Source organism: Platalea leucorodia, assembly GCF_965183815.1.
Source record: "Platalea leucorodia genome assembly, chromosome: 3".
NCBI classification, from domain to species: domain Eukaryota; kingdom Metazoa; phylum Chordata; class Aves; order Pelecaniformes; family Threskiornithidae; genus Platalea; species Platalea leucorodia.
In genome coordinates this window covers 27,726,632-27,742,120 of record NC_138825.1, presented here as the reverse complement: position 1 = coordinate 27,742,120, position 15,489 = coordinate 27,726,632, and the positions used below count along the sequence as shown (strand labels likewise).

Genomic DNA, 15,489 nt, shown 5'->3' with positions numbered 1-15,489 from the left:
TAGCCCAAACCTACCGCCCGAGCATTTCGCGCACCCACAAAAAGCAGCACCGTTCCCATTCCTCGGTTAAAAGCAGGAGGCACGGAGCAGTTCAGAGGAAATCGCAAATAAAGAACCAAACAAATCAAATCAAATCTACTGGCGACACCGAAAACGAGGAAACGAGTGAAAAATAAATCCCCAGAAGGCACAAATCTGAGACACAAGCTCAAAGAAATGACAAGATCAGGGTGGCGGCGAGTGGACGGGGGAAAGGAAAAAATCAAGCCAGGAGTGAAAAAGGAAAAAAGGAAAGAAAAATCCTTCCCAGCTCCACAGCCAGGAGAGAGACGAAGTGTCTCCATTTTCCCGACGAGGAGGAAGAAAGAGTGTTTCACAGACCACAGAGCTTTAGAGAAAAGCAAAGAAACGAGGGGGAAAAAAAAAGAGGGAGGAGATTTGAAAAGATTATTTTTCTTTCTCCCTCACACACTCTCTCTATCCCCCTCTCTCCCTCTCACTCTCTCTCTCACACTCACACACACACACACACTCTCTCCCTCCTCTCCTCTTTCCATCCCTCTCTTGATGGCCATCAAGGGGGCGGAAAATTAAAAAAAAAAAAAAAAAAAAGACAACAACAACAACTAATTTTAAACCGGCTCAATCAATGAGTCATTAAAAGAGATTTTTCTTCCCTCCTCTCCTGAATTTGCATGGCATCAGCAAGAAAAAAAAAAAAAACCCACCCCAAACCTCTCCCCTCTCTGCAGCTATCAGCCTGGACCTGAAACCTTATCTCTCCCTTCTACCCCCCCTCCCCGCCTTTATTTTAAGAAACAACTTTTTTTTTTTTTTAAGTGCCCTCAGCAGCCACCACCACCAGCCTCACGGAAAAAAAAAAAAAAAAATATATAGTTCATTTCCATGTGAATCCACATCTGCCCAAACAACAGCCACCCACAAAATATCCCTCTTCTTCCTCCTCGTCTCCCCTCTCGCTCGCTCTCTCTCTAGATATATATTTATATACATAGCCCCAGAGCCAATAGCTCTCTGGGCTGAAACCTAATATCCTGGTTTTGGCAACTCCTGGTTGTTAATTTGCTCCTCTTTCTTTTCTGTCTGTCTGGAGATAGATTTCCCCCCTCTCTTTTCCCTCCCCGAAGGAAGGGAGGAAGGAGGTTGTGTGTTTTTTTTTTTTTTCCTTGAAATTTTTATCACAAAATTATAATACACTCAAAGGGAAACTCACCGTCATGAAAAAGCAGTGCCTTGTCAACGGGGTTTCTTCGCCATCACATCAGGGGCTGGCAGTGTAAGAGAGAGAGAGGGAGAGCGAGAGAGCGAGGAGGGAGGGGGGAGAGCGAGCGAGCGAGCGAGCGAGAAAGAGAAAGAGAGCGCGAGCGAGCGAGCGAGGCGAGCGCCGCGCGGCACCGCACCGCACCGCGCGGCACCGCACCGCGCAGCGCGGCCGGGCGAGGCACCGCACCGCGCCGCGAGCCGCCGCGCCGCACCGCGCCGACAGGCGAGGCACCGCGCCGCACCGCGCCGCGCCGCACCGCGCCGGCGGGGCCCGGCCGCCCAGCTCCGCCGGGAGACGCTGCCGCAGACCGGCGCCCGGGCACACGCACCGCCGCCCTGACATGATGAGTCCCCAGCTCCAGCGCGCTCCTCGCTTCGCCTGTTGTGCAGTCAGTCCCTTTAAAAAGTTCAGCCGCCCCCTTTTCCCCCCCACCCCCCCTTTTTTTTTTTTCCTCTTTTTTAAGAAAGCCGTTGGTCTGGCAATCTGTACGCGCCTGAGCTGCCTACTTTCGCTTAAAAAGTTGGGGGGTGTGTTGGGTTGCGGAAAAGTAAAATACCCAAACGGTTTTCTCCCACTAACAAGAACATCCACAACGTGGTTGATTTCCGACGTGCTAAAGTTGTCAACCACTACACGCTTGGCATGGGCGGGGGGTCCCCACAAAAATAGACGCAAGGTCACCTTGAAAAAGATAAGATTTGATCCTCTTACAAGTTGCAATATTTTGAGTATTTTCAGCTACGTTCTTGTCACCCTTGGTGGGAACAAATGACGTGAATTTCAGCTGCTTGAAAAAAGTTTTGGGTAACCCAAAAATGCTAATTTGGAATCAAAGCTTATAGCACTGAGAGTTCATTCGTACAATTCCACAGTTTATTTCAGCTAAAAGCATTAATAATTTTGTTCAAAGCTTTTTGGTTATGCAAAACTAGTTCAACTTAAAATATTCACTTTATTCATTAAAAATGTAATTAAAAATTCTTTATTCAGATGGTTCAGAGAAGCCTAGTGTATTTAAAAGAAAAACATTTAGACCGAAAACAGAGTTAGATTCGTAGCATGTAGAGATATGTATGGTAACGCTTTTAAAACAAGAAATCTCTTCAAAGACCCTTTTTCTGCTAGTAATCGCAATTCCCAAGGACTTGCACCCAGCAACATTTTCCATTTTTTTCCTAAGAAAAAGTAACTTTGTTAAAACTCCCTAGAGACAAGGATTTGAAGACTTTATTTAGTAGCGCATTCTTCTTTATTAGCTTTACAGCTCAAAAACCACTTAAGTTTTTAGATTTTTAAACACAATGACATGAAAATGGTCGGGGGCAGTGTACTAAGTGGGCCCTCTCCAAAAAGCTGGCCAGGTTTTTTTATGTTTAAAAAAAAGTCCGTACCTCAGCATTCTTTTCAATTAGAATCTGGTTATATTATTTTTGAAGTAATCAACCACTTCATACGATAATATGGGAAACAAAGGTTAGGCCTGATTCCAAACCTTCGCCAAAGCCACGACTCACCTGCAATTCTTGTTTACGTGCATGTCCACAGTAGAAAATCGAGGTGAAGTTTCACATCACCCCCTAAAGGGAAAGGCCGGCCCCTAGCCAACAGGCCTTAGCATGAGGCCCACAGATCCTTTACACGGTCCAGACACACTGAACACGAGCATGCCGCTGCCTAGTCCATCGGCCAATATTATTAACTGCGCTTTTCATAACGTATGGGCCTGAAGAGCCAACAATATGGACGCAAACACCACCTGTCAAAGAGCTCAGCGTCCTAATTGCTCTTACAGCCTATACTCCAGACCCTAGCATTGGAAAATCGAAAAGGCCAAACTTCACGGTCCCTAACTTCAGCAAATGCTTCACGGGGCCAAATGCTGCCCTGAATTAAAGCCTGCTCAGCATCACTGGCTTTAGAGAAGGTTGCTCAAGTAAGAACTTGTGAGCTGGAGGGACACCACAAGCGTTCTTCTGATTTGGTTAACAGGAAGGAACTTTGCTTCAGAAGTTAGGAGGCAGAACATCTGATCGGTATGTTGTTATTCTCCCGGTCCTACAGAAACCACAAATAGGACGTAGGCAATACAAAGAAGGAATAGGAGGAAGGAGGATAAATGACTTTGAATAGATTCCCTTATCATAAGAAACACAAGGAAGCCTACGTAAATTGTCCACGATTGTACCATAATTTACCCTTGCTTTCCCTGAAGGATGTTTCAAAGCAGCGTTGGCAATAACCTTGCTAAGCAGGGACAGTACAGAAAGGGAAGGAGAGCTAACATCCATACAGTGAAGCACCCTGCAGTGACTAGATTTCTCCAGACGCACACAAGTCAGTGAGTTTACGAATGAAAACCCTTTATGTTGCCACTGAGTGGACAAAACCAAACCAGAACACACTGTACCCTCTGCAGAAGTAAATTTGCATATATTTCTATATTTGCTATATCTGCTCAGAAACAAAATTGGCTCAGGTAGAAACGGTTAATAAAGAAAAATCAAGAGTTGGATGAGACTTTATAGGTCAGATTGAAGTACGCACTTACAGCAAAATTAATGTTACCTTTAATACTAAGAAGTTTGAATGCAGTCTTCAGCTGCAGCGTCATCACTTTCTGGTGTACTACAAAATTTTCCAGACCATGTTTCTAAAGAAATACTGCTTTTTGCCGTGAGGTACTCACGCTTTTTTAAGAGGATCACATGGTATCTCTGAACTGAGTATCATTGCCCCAGGAGGTTTCCCCTCTTCTCACTGCCTTGCTGCATTAACACAACAGACCCCAATATGTCAAAATTCTTCTACCCCAAGGTCACCTGCCCAGAGCTGTCATCCTCAGAGTCCTAGTCTCCAAAACACATACAATGCACATCCAGTTGCTGTCTCTCCTTAGCTTCCTCAATCACATTCATTCATGTTCTCATTCATTTTCCTGTAGCAGCTTCAGAAGAAGTAAGGGGAAATAAGCATGAGAAGAAAGGCAAGACCAGTGTCAAAAAGGAATAGGAGAAGTCTTTAGAAGACAGACGTTGGCATAATAATTCTCAAGTACAGCTACCGGGAGCATCATGTGCACCCGTCACACAACATACTACTTGGCTATATTTTGACATCAGCTGTCAAACCGTGACCATGCTATTTAACAACTACTGCTCTCATAGGTGTGCAAAGACACCAAATGACATTTGGAGTGAGATGAGATACGTAGCCCTGAAATGACAGATTGCGCAGAAGTGAAAACTAGGCTTAGATATTGAGAGGGAGAAAACACGGGGGTACAAAACACCCTCCCCGTTCACTCTGTCTCCAGGTTCCTCCTAGATCAAGTCACTTCATTATTATTCAGCCCATTTTTCCATCACAAGCATCACGTGCATCACATGCATTCCAATTCCTGTGCAATCATAAATTAGTACCCCGAAAGAAGATCAAGCAGCAGCAGATTCATAAGAAGGAATTTCAGGACTAAGCTACTTGCATTAAAGGAATGAATTCCACAGTCATCCCAAGGTTCTTGCGTGAATAGTTGTTTTGTAACCTCAACTCGCCGCATCCTCTCTGAGGTATATTGGATGGAGAAGAATGCCACTTACTCCGCTGCAGCCTTCTTTCCTCACACTGAGTGCTTCAGCTCTACTGATGGCAGTGCTTCCTCCCACGCTTCTTTCTCTCTCCATCCCTTAACGTGTTTCTTGTGTCAGCTCACCAGACACACCATTTATCCAGCTACATACTGCTTTATTTATTCCTAATTTAGATAAGAATAAATAACTCTAAGCTTGAAGGCACAGAAACAAATAGGTCATCATGAGAAGGTACAAGCAATAGAAAGGTAGAGGTCACAACACTTGAAAAGTAGGGCACTCGGATACAGTGGGGCATGAAGGGAAACAAAGACTTTAACTTGGAATATAAATGCAACATAGCACATGAAAAATTCAGTTCGATATTCATATCAACCCCCAGATTTTGAATAGTTGCCACCAATACTTTGATGACCCACCAGTAAAAATTTCCTAAACATTATAAATTTCAGCTTGATACTGTGCCTTACTTACACTAAACAGCACTTACAAAACCAGGGTCACAATTGCACAATGTAACTTATAAAGCTGTATGACTCCAGTATCAATCATCATACCGAACACAGGATTATCTAACCAATACGTGTCTTAAGGGGTGATTGGTTAGGACGTAGGTAGTAAGAGGAGGTAATGAAGAGCGAGCCTCAGAACAAGAGATTTACACCACTACCAGAAGACAGACAGGTTTCTATCACTGGAGATTGTGTGAAGGCCAACAGGGCTGTTCTGTGATGAATCCAAAGAACAGATTTTGGAGAACTTGCTTCCCTGAGATGTGGATCTGACATATGGAAGACAATCAAGTAAAACCAGAGAAAATGTGGTGACTGGACCTCCCACTGAAACAAACGACAATGCAAAATTATTGCTGGAACAGATCAAGAGTAACTATATCATGTTCTAGGTTATTTAAATAGAGTCTCACATTCTTCAGCTTAGAGTACCTTAAAAAGGAGAATTAAGCTTCAAAGATTACTAGCTCTTACTTTCAATTTAGAATAATTTTAAGATACTCAGCCACTGAAATGTATTAGAAAAAAACCACCTCTGGAGACAGAACTTTACTACAGTATCTGGAGAAATAATCTTCAACAACTAATGCCACCAAAATCTACAGAAGAAATTTAAACTAAAAATGATGGCAGAAATTGGGAGAAGCTTCTGTAATGTTCATAGTTCATTTGGTTACCATAGATGAATGGGAAAAAAAATCAGGTAAGCAAGGATACAGAAATACATAGATGTATGTTAATGAGTAGATGGACACAAGGTTTAAAAAAAAAAATAGTAGTAATTAAATACAGCAGCCAGGCAATGAAGGTAACAATAGGGCCATTCCTAACACAACTGAGGTGCTATGCATGATTTAAAAAAAAAAAAAAGGCAAAAAATGGAGGCCTAAAACATGAAACCTCTCATTATAGGGATAACAGAAACACAGTGGAATAGTAAGTAATACCAAAAGCATTCATGTTCAGGAAAGAAACACAAACATGCTAAGCTATACTTGTACAAGGACAAGACAAAATAGAGGAACAGAAGGGACATTATGAATAAAGCATCATCTAAGTCAACTTTTGAGAAAAAATGGTTTTACTTGGGTATTTCTGGGACCTTACTAGAAATCAACTGGATAAGATTTGGATATGAATAAAGATTGCTATAAGATAAGTCTTAGTATTATCACTAGAAAGTGTATCAATATGAATGGAATTTATTCTCTCAGATTTAGACTGAAGAACAAATGCTAATAATAGGAGGCAGTCCTCCTTCAAAATGATAGCTGACGGATTTTTTCGTAAGATGAATAAAAGGCAAAAAGAATATAAGTTTAGTTTTGCTAACTAATGAATATACTACAGGAGAGCGAACAGAAAATCAGTAAACTTAGATACAATGACTTCAAGTTAATTCTATTTAAATTATTCAGAAAAATAAATGGAATATGTTTGCAATTAAGATTCACAATTCCAAAATGGAAAACTTTGCTATACTATTGAACCAAGGTGGCTCATTGAACTGGCTAGTCCAATAATCAAACATAGTTTTCTGAAATGCCTTAAAATTAAAAAAAAAAAAAAAAGTAAAAGCATCTGAATTCTAAAGTGAAGTACTAAAAAAAAATCTCTTAGGAACTCCAGAACTAACAGAATAACTACCTCAAATGGAGAGTCAATAAGACAGCATCTGTAGTTTACATATTTGGTCTTTGGAATTTAACTAATGTCAATTAGCAAGTTAGGATTCTAAATACCAGTTAGCAGCTAGGCCTGGACCAAACCTAAGCGCACCTCTGTTCTTGAGCTTTTGTGTTTAGCATATTTGGGCCTTGCTTTGTTACTCTTGAAGTGCCTCTTGTCATAAAATGTTATGCTTTGAAGTCTGTCACTGGTTTTGGAAGATAATTCATTTTTGTATAAATGAATTTGTTTCTCCACCTTTGGCATTGGGAAGGGACCAGCTCAGACTCGTTTCAAAGCAAGTGCACCTTGACTGGTCGGAATATAATTAGTATCTTAAGCATTCCCAAGGATTAAATTTCAAAGCTTTCGCATTACTCACAGCAATTAAGATTGCACCAAGTAAGTTTTATAGTGTTAGCTCTAACTCTCTAATTAGTGATTTAAAAACAGACATATTTTACATTGTCTTGCCTTTCCATATGGCCAAATATATAAAGCACAACATTTTAGTCCAAACAAAAGCTTTTTTACAAACAATCAGTATGCCAAATGTAATGTTAAAGGAACTTGTTATTTTTCTCCAAGAGAAGAACACGGAGATACAGTGACTCGACAGTCACTTTTACTGAAGCCCTATTCCACTGTGAAAACTGTACAGTCTACAGCATCTTAAATGAATCATAACATAGCTTACATCTTTAATGCCTGATCACAGTGCCAGAAGAGTTCAAAGAGCCCTTACTAAAACCAGCAGTAGAATACGATGGTTGCACAAGCCACCGAAGTACCTGCTTTGTAGCCAGAAGTAATTATGTTCATCTGCTAATCTCTTCTGGAGAAGCCCAGTCTAACAGGCAGAGATCACATCTATCAGATAAGAGCTCCATGCAAGACACAGGGGCTGCTGCTTTTCTTGAAAACACAGCTAAAAGACAAAATAGCATTTTTTGTCTGTGACGGTGCAACGTACATGCATTACACCCTTTGGAATAAAAAATGTCAGTGTTGGAAATGCATACCGAGGATAGGGAATAACTGTATTTACTTCCTTCCTCTGCTTCAGCGAGCGCAAATCTACATGTCGAGGTCACATCACAGCTATGAGGTTCTTGACTTTCACCAGCTCAGGAACCTCAGGTTTAAGAAACCATTATTATAAGGCCAGATAACCAGTTGCCTCTGTGGACCTTGCTTCTACTCCCCGCTCCTCTTAAAATAATGATGGAACGAGACAGGATCTTGAACCTTGACCTGAACTGTGCAATATGTCTTACTTCAAAAGGCTATGAGTTAATGCTGTTCAGCTAGTTTAAATCAGTACAAAGTATTTCAGGTAGATAGCATTCAAGAGCTATAACCACGTGATACGGATTTAAACCTGGAAGCATGCGTAATGGAGCTTTTCTTTTGGAATTTCACAGCACTAGATCCAAGCAAGCATGTGCAACCTGCAACTTCCCGTAAAACAAATAGCAGCAAGAGGTCTTACTGAAACAATTACTGTCTACTTTCAAACCAGAGAGGAAAAGCACATCCGGGGGGAAAAAAAAACAAGTAGGAAAAACACAGACAGAACTATGTACCTTACTCTTATCTAATATCCTCAAACGGCTAAACTGCTTGTTGCAGCTTACCAAAATGAGTCCCAGCCTGAGCTACAAGGCTTACATTTTATTCAGGTGGTTACCGTTTGGGAAGTTGTAAATATTCTGTTCTCTATGGCTTATAAGGGAGCACACTAAGCAGCCTTAAAACATAAAAGTTGCTGCCAGCAAAGTCAGGAAGAGAATTGTGAGTCTTTGTATTACCACAAAAAAAAAAAAAAAAAAAAAAAAAAAACCATATGCCATTATCAATTATACCAAAACCTCAAATTATAAGTGTGGAAAATAAATTTGGAACATCAAGATGAGATGGTTGGAAGAATTTTACTGCTCCCTTTTTAATTTTTCATTATGGTCACACACTTCACCTTCTTGTATCTGGGGTTACTTTGCTTCTAACCCAAAAATCATTTGTGCGCATTAGCAAGGTGAAAAGATTCCAGTCTCTCCCAGAAGCTCCTATTCACAAGTGTATTTGGTCCTCATTAATTTAAACCTCCAATCACCTCTAGAAAAAACGATTTAGAATACCTAGCTTTCTAAGTGCCCAAATGTAATAAAAAGTAATCATTATACCACAGCATAAAATACTTAACATTTATTTTGAGCTGTGTACACTACGTGTTTTCTTGTAATTTTTTCATATATAAGGTTGTTTTACCCACTCGGTTCATCTACCAGGTCACATCTGTGTAACAGTACCAAAGCCATACTCCAGTAACATCTGCGCATACTGAAAAACAGCAAAAGCCTTTTTCTGTCAATATTCTCATGTATGGGATAAGCACTTATATCACTATTACCATCTGTATTACCCACACTCATGGAAGCGTAAGGCAAAAAAGCCTGCTATGTAAAATGAAACACATCTTTCTTATGGAACAAGATGGGAATAAGGAATTTTTTTTTTTCTCACAGTGAATTAATTGCACCATATTCCTGCCTAATCTAACATTACTGCAATTACTGCAGGAGTGGATTTGACCATTTATTAGCAAAAATGCCTAAGACTTACTAAATGCATCGTTTGAACACATTGGCAGGAAAAAAAAAATTATGTGAGAATATTTCAAGATATCCTTCCATTTTCATAATTGAGCAGTCTCCCTTTCCACAAGGTAAGAGGTTTTAATTTTTAAGACTCAAAAATCCAATTTTTCAGAAACAAAATTCTGGACACACTAACATTGCAGTGTTGTGACAGTTAAGAGCTGTAATGCATTAACCACGATGTGACCCATCCTGCTGCCCCCCATCCAACCCGCTCCGAAGTGCTACTGTTATACAACGATCCCTTAAAATCCCCTGATTTTATATTGTAACAATGATAAGGAAAGAATATCCTCTATTTTAGTGCAAGTCCTTTATGCATTACAAGGATTAAAGGCATTTCACTGCCTTTCTTCTGTCATCCTAACTGGGCTGACATTATTACATATAAAGTTCAGGTACTCCCTACCCTCTAACGATGTTGTATCACATCTACCACAGAAATTAAACCGTATTTCTCAGGAAACAGCAATGGCTACTTTCAAGCTAAGGCTACCTTCAAATGCTAACCTTAAGCAGTGTAACAATCTATTATTTCCAAACAGGAACTTTAGACAAAAAAACTCATGGTATCACCAAATAGAGGACAGTAAATTCGGAACATCTACTGTGGGTTTACCACCTTTTTGTTTCAATGGATAGTTTTAGGTCCTATGTTAATTTATTATAGGTAACTTTGAAATGCCAAGGGAAGGGAGCTGGTATTTGCAGAACTGGACAGGAGTTAAATTTATTTTCGTATGTTTCTAAAAGAGTGCTTTGTGTTAACTTTCTTTGCAAAAATTAACATTCCATGAAATGGAGGAGCAGTTCTCAAAAGAATACATCACAATGGTGGTCACTTTTCTACTTCATAGCCAGCTGTACTACGTTTCTGGTTCCTGCTGCAACTTTACTTAAAACACATTTCCTAATTATAAAAAACTTAAACACGTGAAGAAAGTCCTCCTCGCTATGTTTCCACGTAGGCCTCTGTGGGTTCCTCCGAGGGACCCCTCCCTAGGGCACAGCACCCCACAGGCACCGCTCCCGCCTTTGCCCTCGGAACTGAACTCCTCTGGAAGAGAGCACTCAGGGAACCGGATCAGCGGCTAAGGAGAAGAACAGTCCCTGTGGCAGCACCTCTGCCGTGACCTGCAAGCACCGACAGCCTGTTCCGTACCTACGTCGCCGCAGAAGGGGCAGCGGCAGGGAGGGCGCATTAACGCACGGCGTTTGCGGAGCCTCCTGAGGGCACCGGCCCTGCCACCCGCGGCTCCGCGCCCCCCCGGCCCCGGGGCAGGCCACCGCCCCCCAGCACCACCCGCCCAGCTCGGAGCCGACTCGAGCAGCCGCCGCGGCCCGGCTCCATTTCCAGCGGCAGGTGGAGAGCTGCTGCTGCTGCCGGCGGCGGCGGCAGGCGGCGCGGCTGAGGCGGCCGCGGCCCTCGGCCGCCCTTCCCCGCCGCGCCCGGGCCCCGCCGCGGAGCCGCCCTCCCCCCCGAGCCCCGCGGCGGGGAGCAGACCACCCCGGCCCCGCTCCGGCTCTGCCGCCCGCGGAAGGGCCGCGGGCTGGGGGTGCCGGCGGCCGGGGCCGCCCCCCGCCCCCAGGGCCGCCGGGCCGCGGGCGCGGCCGGGGAGGAGGGAGGGGGTGGGGAAGAGGAAGGGGGGGAAGAAGCGGGCCCTTACGCGCGGGCGCGCGCGGGGGGAGGGCGGCGGGTTATTTACAGCCCGGCTGCTAATTGGGGAAGCGGGATAACGCGGCCCGCGGAGCGCGGCACCTGCCGCCAGCACTCACCCCATCCCGCGGCGCGGCGCCGGCCCCTTTAAAACCGCAGGAGACCCCTCCCTCCGGCCCTCCTCCCCTCCCGCCGGCAGCCCCCCCAGCCCGCCAATCGGCGGCGGCGGCGCAAGCGGGGCTGCCGGCAGCCAATCGGCGGGCCGCTTAGTGACCGGAGGGGAGGCGAGGAGGCAAGATGGCGGCGGCGGGCGAGGCGCCGGGCGCCTCCGTGGCTCCCTTGCAGCCGGAGGCGGCGGCCGCCGCCGTGGTGCTGCCGGAGCGGCTGCAGCGGCGGGAAGCGGAGCGGCAGCAGGGCGTGGAGCGGCAGCGGCAGAAGAAGGAGGCGCAGGTGGTGAAGGAGGAGCAGAGCGAGTTCTTCGTCGCCGCCTTCGCCCGGGAGCGAGAGGCCGTGGAGGCGCTGCTGGCGGCGGGGCCGCTGGAGGAGGCGGCCGCCCGCCTGCAGGGGCTGCAGAAGCTGCTGACCGAGAGCGTGCGGTTCCTGGCGCCCTACGAGGTGCGGCAGGGGCAGGAGGCCGTGGCCCGGCTCCAGGGGGACCTGGCGGCCCGGCGCCAGCAGCTGCAGCCCAAGAAGAAGTTCGCCTTCCGGGCCCTCAAGAAAGAAGCGGCTCCGGGCAGCGAGCCGCGCCCCGCCGAGCCCGCCCGGCCCGCGGCCGCCGCGCCGGACCCCGGCCCCGCCGAGGGGGAGCCGGGCGGGCCGCCGCTGTGCGGGTTCAGCGGCGCCGAGGACGAGGAGCTGGAGCTCGGCCCCGCCGAGCTGCTGCAGCGCGACGTGGTGCTGTGCGGGCTGCGCGGCTGCCGGGTGCGGCTCCGCGGCAACGCCAACACGCTGCGGGTGCGGGACTGCCGGGGCTGCACCGTCCTCTGCGGGCCCGTTTCCACCTCCGCCCTGGTGGATGGCTGCAGCGACTGTCTGCTGGTGCTGGCCTGCCAGCAGCTCCGCACCCATCGCACCCGCGACAGCCGGTTCTACGTGCAGGTGACCAGCCGGGCCGTAATCGAGGACTGCACCCGGGTCTCCTTCGCCCCCTACGCCTGGAGCTACCCTGGGATCGAGAGGGATTTCGAGTCGTCCGGGCTCGACAGGAGCAGAAACAACTGGAACCTGGTGGATGACTTCGACTGGCTGGCGACTGACAAGCCTTCGCCCAACTGGAGCCTGATCCCTGCAGAGGAAAGAATCACCTGCTGGGACTGACCGCGGAGGCAGCTCGGTGCTGAGCAACAAATCCTGGTGTAAACGCATTGATTCATAAACTGTGGGACTTCATCCCTGATATGCCATTAAATGATTCCATTTGGTATTTAAATTGTGAATTACAATGTACGGCTGGATTTTCTTTAACTGAAGAATACCAGTCAAATATAGTTTACTGTTCTTACACTAGTTGCTGCTACAGTCTTTATGTATCACTGTGGAATTTGCCAGCTATTGCTGTACCTCATTGCTGAATTTTTCTAATGAAGGTGGGGCAAGGGGCACTAATGCAGAAACAACAGTGAGCCTCTGTTAAAGCTGTTGTGCTGCTTTCACGCACAGGCAGAATCTGAATTAGCTGCAAGTAGTACATGCTGAACTGGAATGGAAAGAGCAAATACCAAATTTTTCATATTTTTGTGGTTTTCAAGAGGCAGGTGACAATGGTATACTATATCTTATGGGGAGTACAGGAGAGGACTTCCGTGAGGTAATGGGGAGCAATGAAAGCTGTAAGTTGTCTTTATTTAGGCTTTTATTTCAAGTGAGATAAGTCTAAAGGAAAAAAGTCTCCTAATGAATGCTTAATACTCTCCTAATATATTAATGATTGTTTGAAATTAACAAACTTATAGAGGCTATATAAATACTAAACCTTCACAATCTGAAGATATGTGAAAGAATGCTTCTTCTGTAAACAGTTTTAGCTTGAATAAAGTGTGTACTTTGAGTGTACTTTTGGGGGCATACAGTGAGTGGTACAGAAGCTAGGTAAACTGCTCTGCTGCAGTCTGAAACTTCAGGGAAGAGATGTTCAGGTATGTCCTACTAGTTGTGTCATCTGTCTGCCAGACAACACTAGGCTTTGTGGTGCTGTGATCTGAATTTACAGCACCCTGCTACCGCGGAAGTGCAGAGTTGACAGGGAGTCAGTAAAATAGGAAGATGAAGCACTGTGTTCCTGTTCCAAAATTGCATGTTATCTTGCATAAAGTGCACAGTAATATATGTCCCATTTCTTCACTCCTGCTAAATAAAAAAGTAGCAACATTATGGAATACACTGTTTTTACAGTACCTTCTTAGTGGTGGTAAAGTGACCACTATCCATACCTAAAGTGTACATAGTAGTTCTAGGTTTCCAAAGCTACTCCTTAACTTGTGACATTTTACAAGAAATCATTGTTTGTCTCACATAAGAATCAGGTTCGAGTTGTACTTTAAAACTGCAAAATATGTATGCTGCCTTGTTATCATATATGTGCCTCTAACAGAAAATTAATACTAGCTGAACTAACAAAGACTGCATCATTGCTGTAAGTACTTGAAACTTCACTTGAGTACTTGACTGGTTTTGAACAGAGAAACTTCTTACCCAGGTTGTTTTCAGCATATTTAATTTAAAAGGGGAGGGGGGGAAGGGAATTTCTATATAGTCTTCACAACTTTGTTTTGTTTACTTCTGTTAATGTATACTTTTTCACTGAATTGGGTTTCACATTTCAAATATATTTGGTTTGAATTGTTTCAGTTGTCCCTCTACTAATGATTCTTCTTTGCATTGACAGCATCATAAAATGATTTAAAGAAAACACCCTTAGTCTTGCTTTAATGTACTTAATTTTTAGTATCTGTTGTTAAAGGGGTGCGATCAGATGAGGATCTCAAGTATCTGAATTTTAACACATCCGTCTTAGTAGAGAACCTGATTTTGTAGTTAATCTTTCTTCCCCCCATACGCTGCTGATAGCGACAAATCAGTCCCCTTAACATCCTCTAGTCCTGGGATTGCAAGCTCTTCAGCCTGTAAAAAACTAGAGAAATGCCTTTGTTCTGCTGGCCGAAAGCTATGAACATTTAAGTTTACTTACTATGGTGATGGACACTGGCAAACCTAGAAACAGAGATACCGCTGCTAGGCTTTAGCGGGTATCGGAGATGCGCGCTTCTCAACACACTTCACACTGGCATGGAAGTGTATTCTGTGGTAGCTGTTGGTCCATAGCATGCCCGCTCCTGCCTGAATAAACAGAGCATGAGTCGAACCAAGGAAATTTAGACTTCATTTTCAGTCTGAAAATGCTTCCTTAGTGAGCTTTTTCAGAGGTCCGTTATTGACATCCTAGTTCCCAATGTTAGTGTGTCATCACACACACCCCCCCCCCAAGAATACTTAACTTTTATCAAACCAAAATTATCAGGTAATACTCTTCAGGAATATGACTTTAGAAGAGACCGATAAAGGTTTTCCAGACAATTACTTTTCCTTAAAGATTTATCATTACCTTTGTAATACAAAATAGGTAAGTGAATCTTGGTCTCAAGCGTGACATGACACAAGAAAATTCAATCTGAGAACAAGTCTGAAAAAGTTTGGTCAGGCAAATTTTTATGTGATTTATAGTTCTAAATATGTACCTTCATATATACACACACACACACACAGTTGCATGTTTCCACGCATCTTTTTAAAATGTTAATTTCCTAGGAGAAATTCAAAACTATTTTAAAACAGAAGTATGTTATGTTAATAGTAAGGTAGTATGTGAACACAAGTTATGCACTGGAAAAGGTTTGCTAGCATATTCATAGGCTCTGTCAGTATAGAAATTGCAGCTTTTTCAGGTCTGGAAGAAAGAAAAACACCTAAGCATTTCTATCTAATTAGTTATTTTAACAACACTATTGATAATATTTTTTTTATTAAAAATACATCTGGCAAAGGGAGTCACAATTAGCATAAGCACTAGCAGGCTGTCGCCTCTGTGCCCCAGAAGAAACAACTCCTCCTGACAGCAGCAGTGCAG

At 44.4% G+C, this 15,489-nt stretch overlaps 2 protein-coding genes across 4 annotated transcripts in view; one reads left to right on the top strand and one right to left on the bottom strand.

Annotated features, from left to right (window-relative positions):
- The window catches only part of BICRAL (BICRA like chromatin remodeling complex associated protein), a 46,108-nt gene extending 34,552 nt beyond the window's left edge, over positions 1-11,556 (bottom strand). Inside the window, exon 1 of one of the 3 annotated variants that reach the window (XM_082307440.1) lies at positions 11,486-11,556. The gene's annotated coding sequence lies outside the window, so the exon portion shown is untranslated. Of the gene's footprint in view, positions 1-14; positions 712-1,234; positions 1,452-11,485 lie in introns of those variants that run through there. The other 2 variants (XM_082307439.1, XM_082307441.1) reach the window with 2 other exon arrangements.
- A 62-nt stretch (positions 11,557-11,618) lies between these two features.
- On the top strand, positions 11,619-14,083 carry TBCC (tubulin folding cofactor C). The gene has a single exon (XM_082307445.1). The coding sequence runs from the start codon at positions 11,664-11,666 to the stop codon at positions 12,681-12,683; it is 1,020 nt and encodes a 339-aa protein (XP_082163571.1). The 5' UTR covers positions 11,619-11,663; the 3' UTR covers positions 12,684-14,083.
- The last annotated feature ends 1,406 nt before the right edge of the window (positions 14,084-15,489 follow it).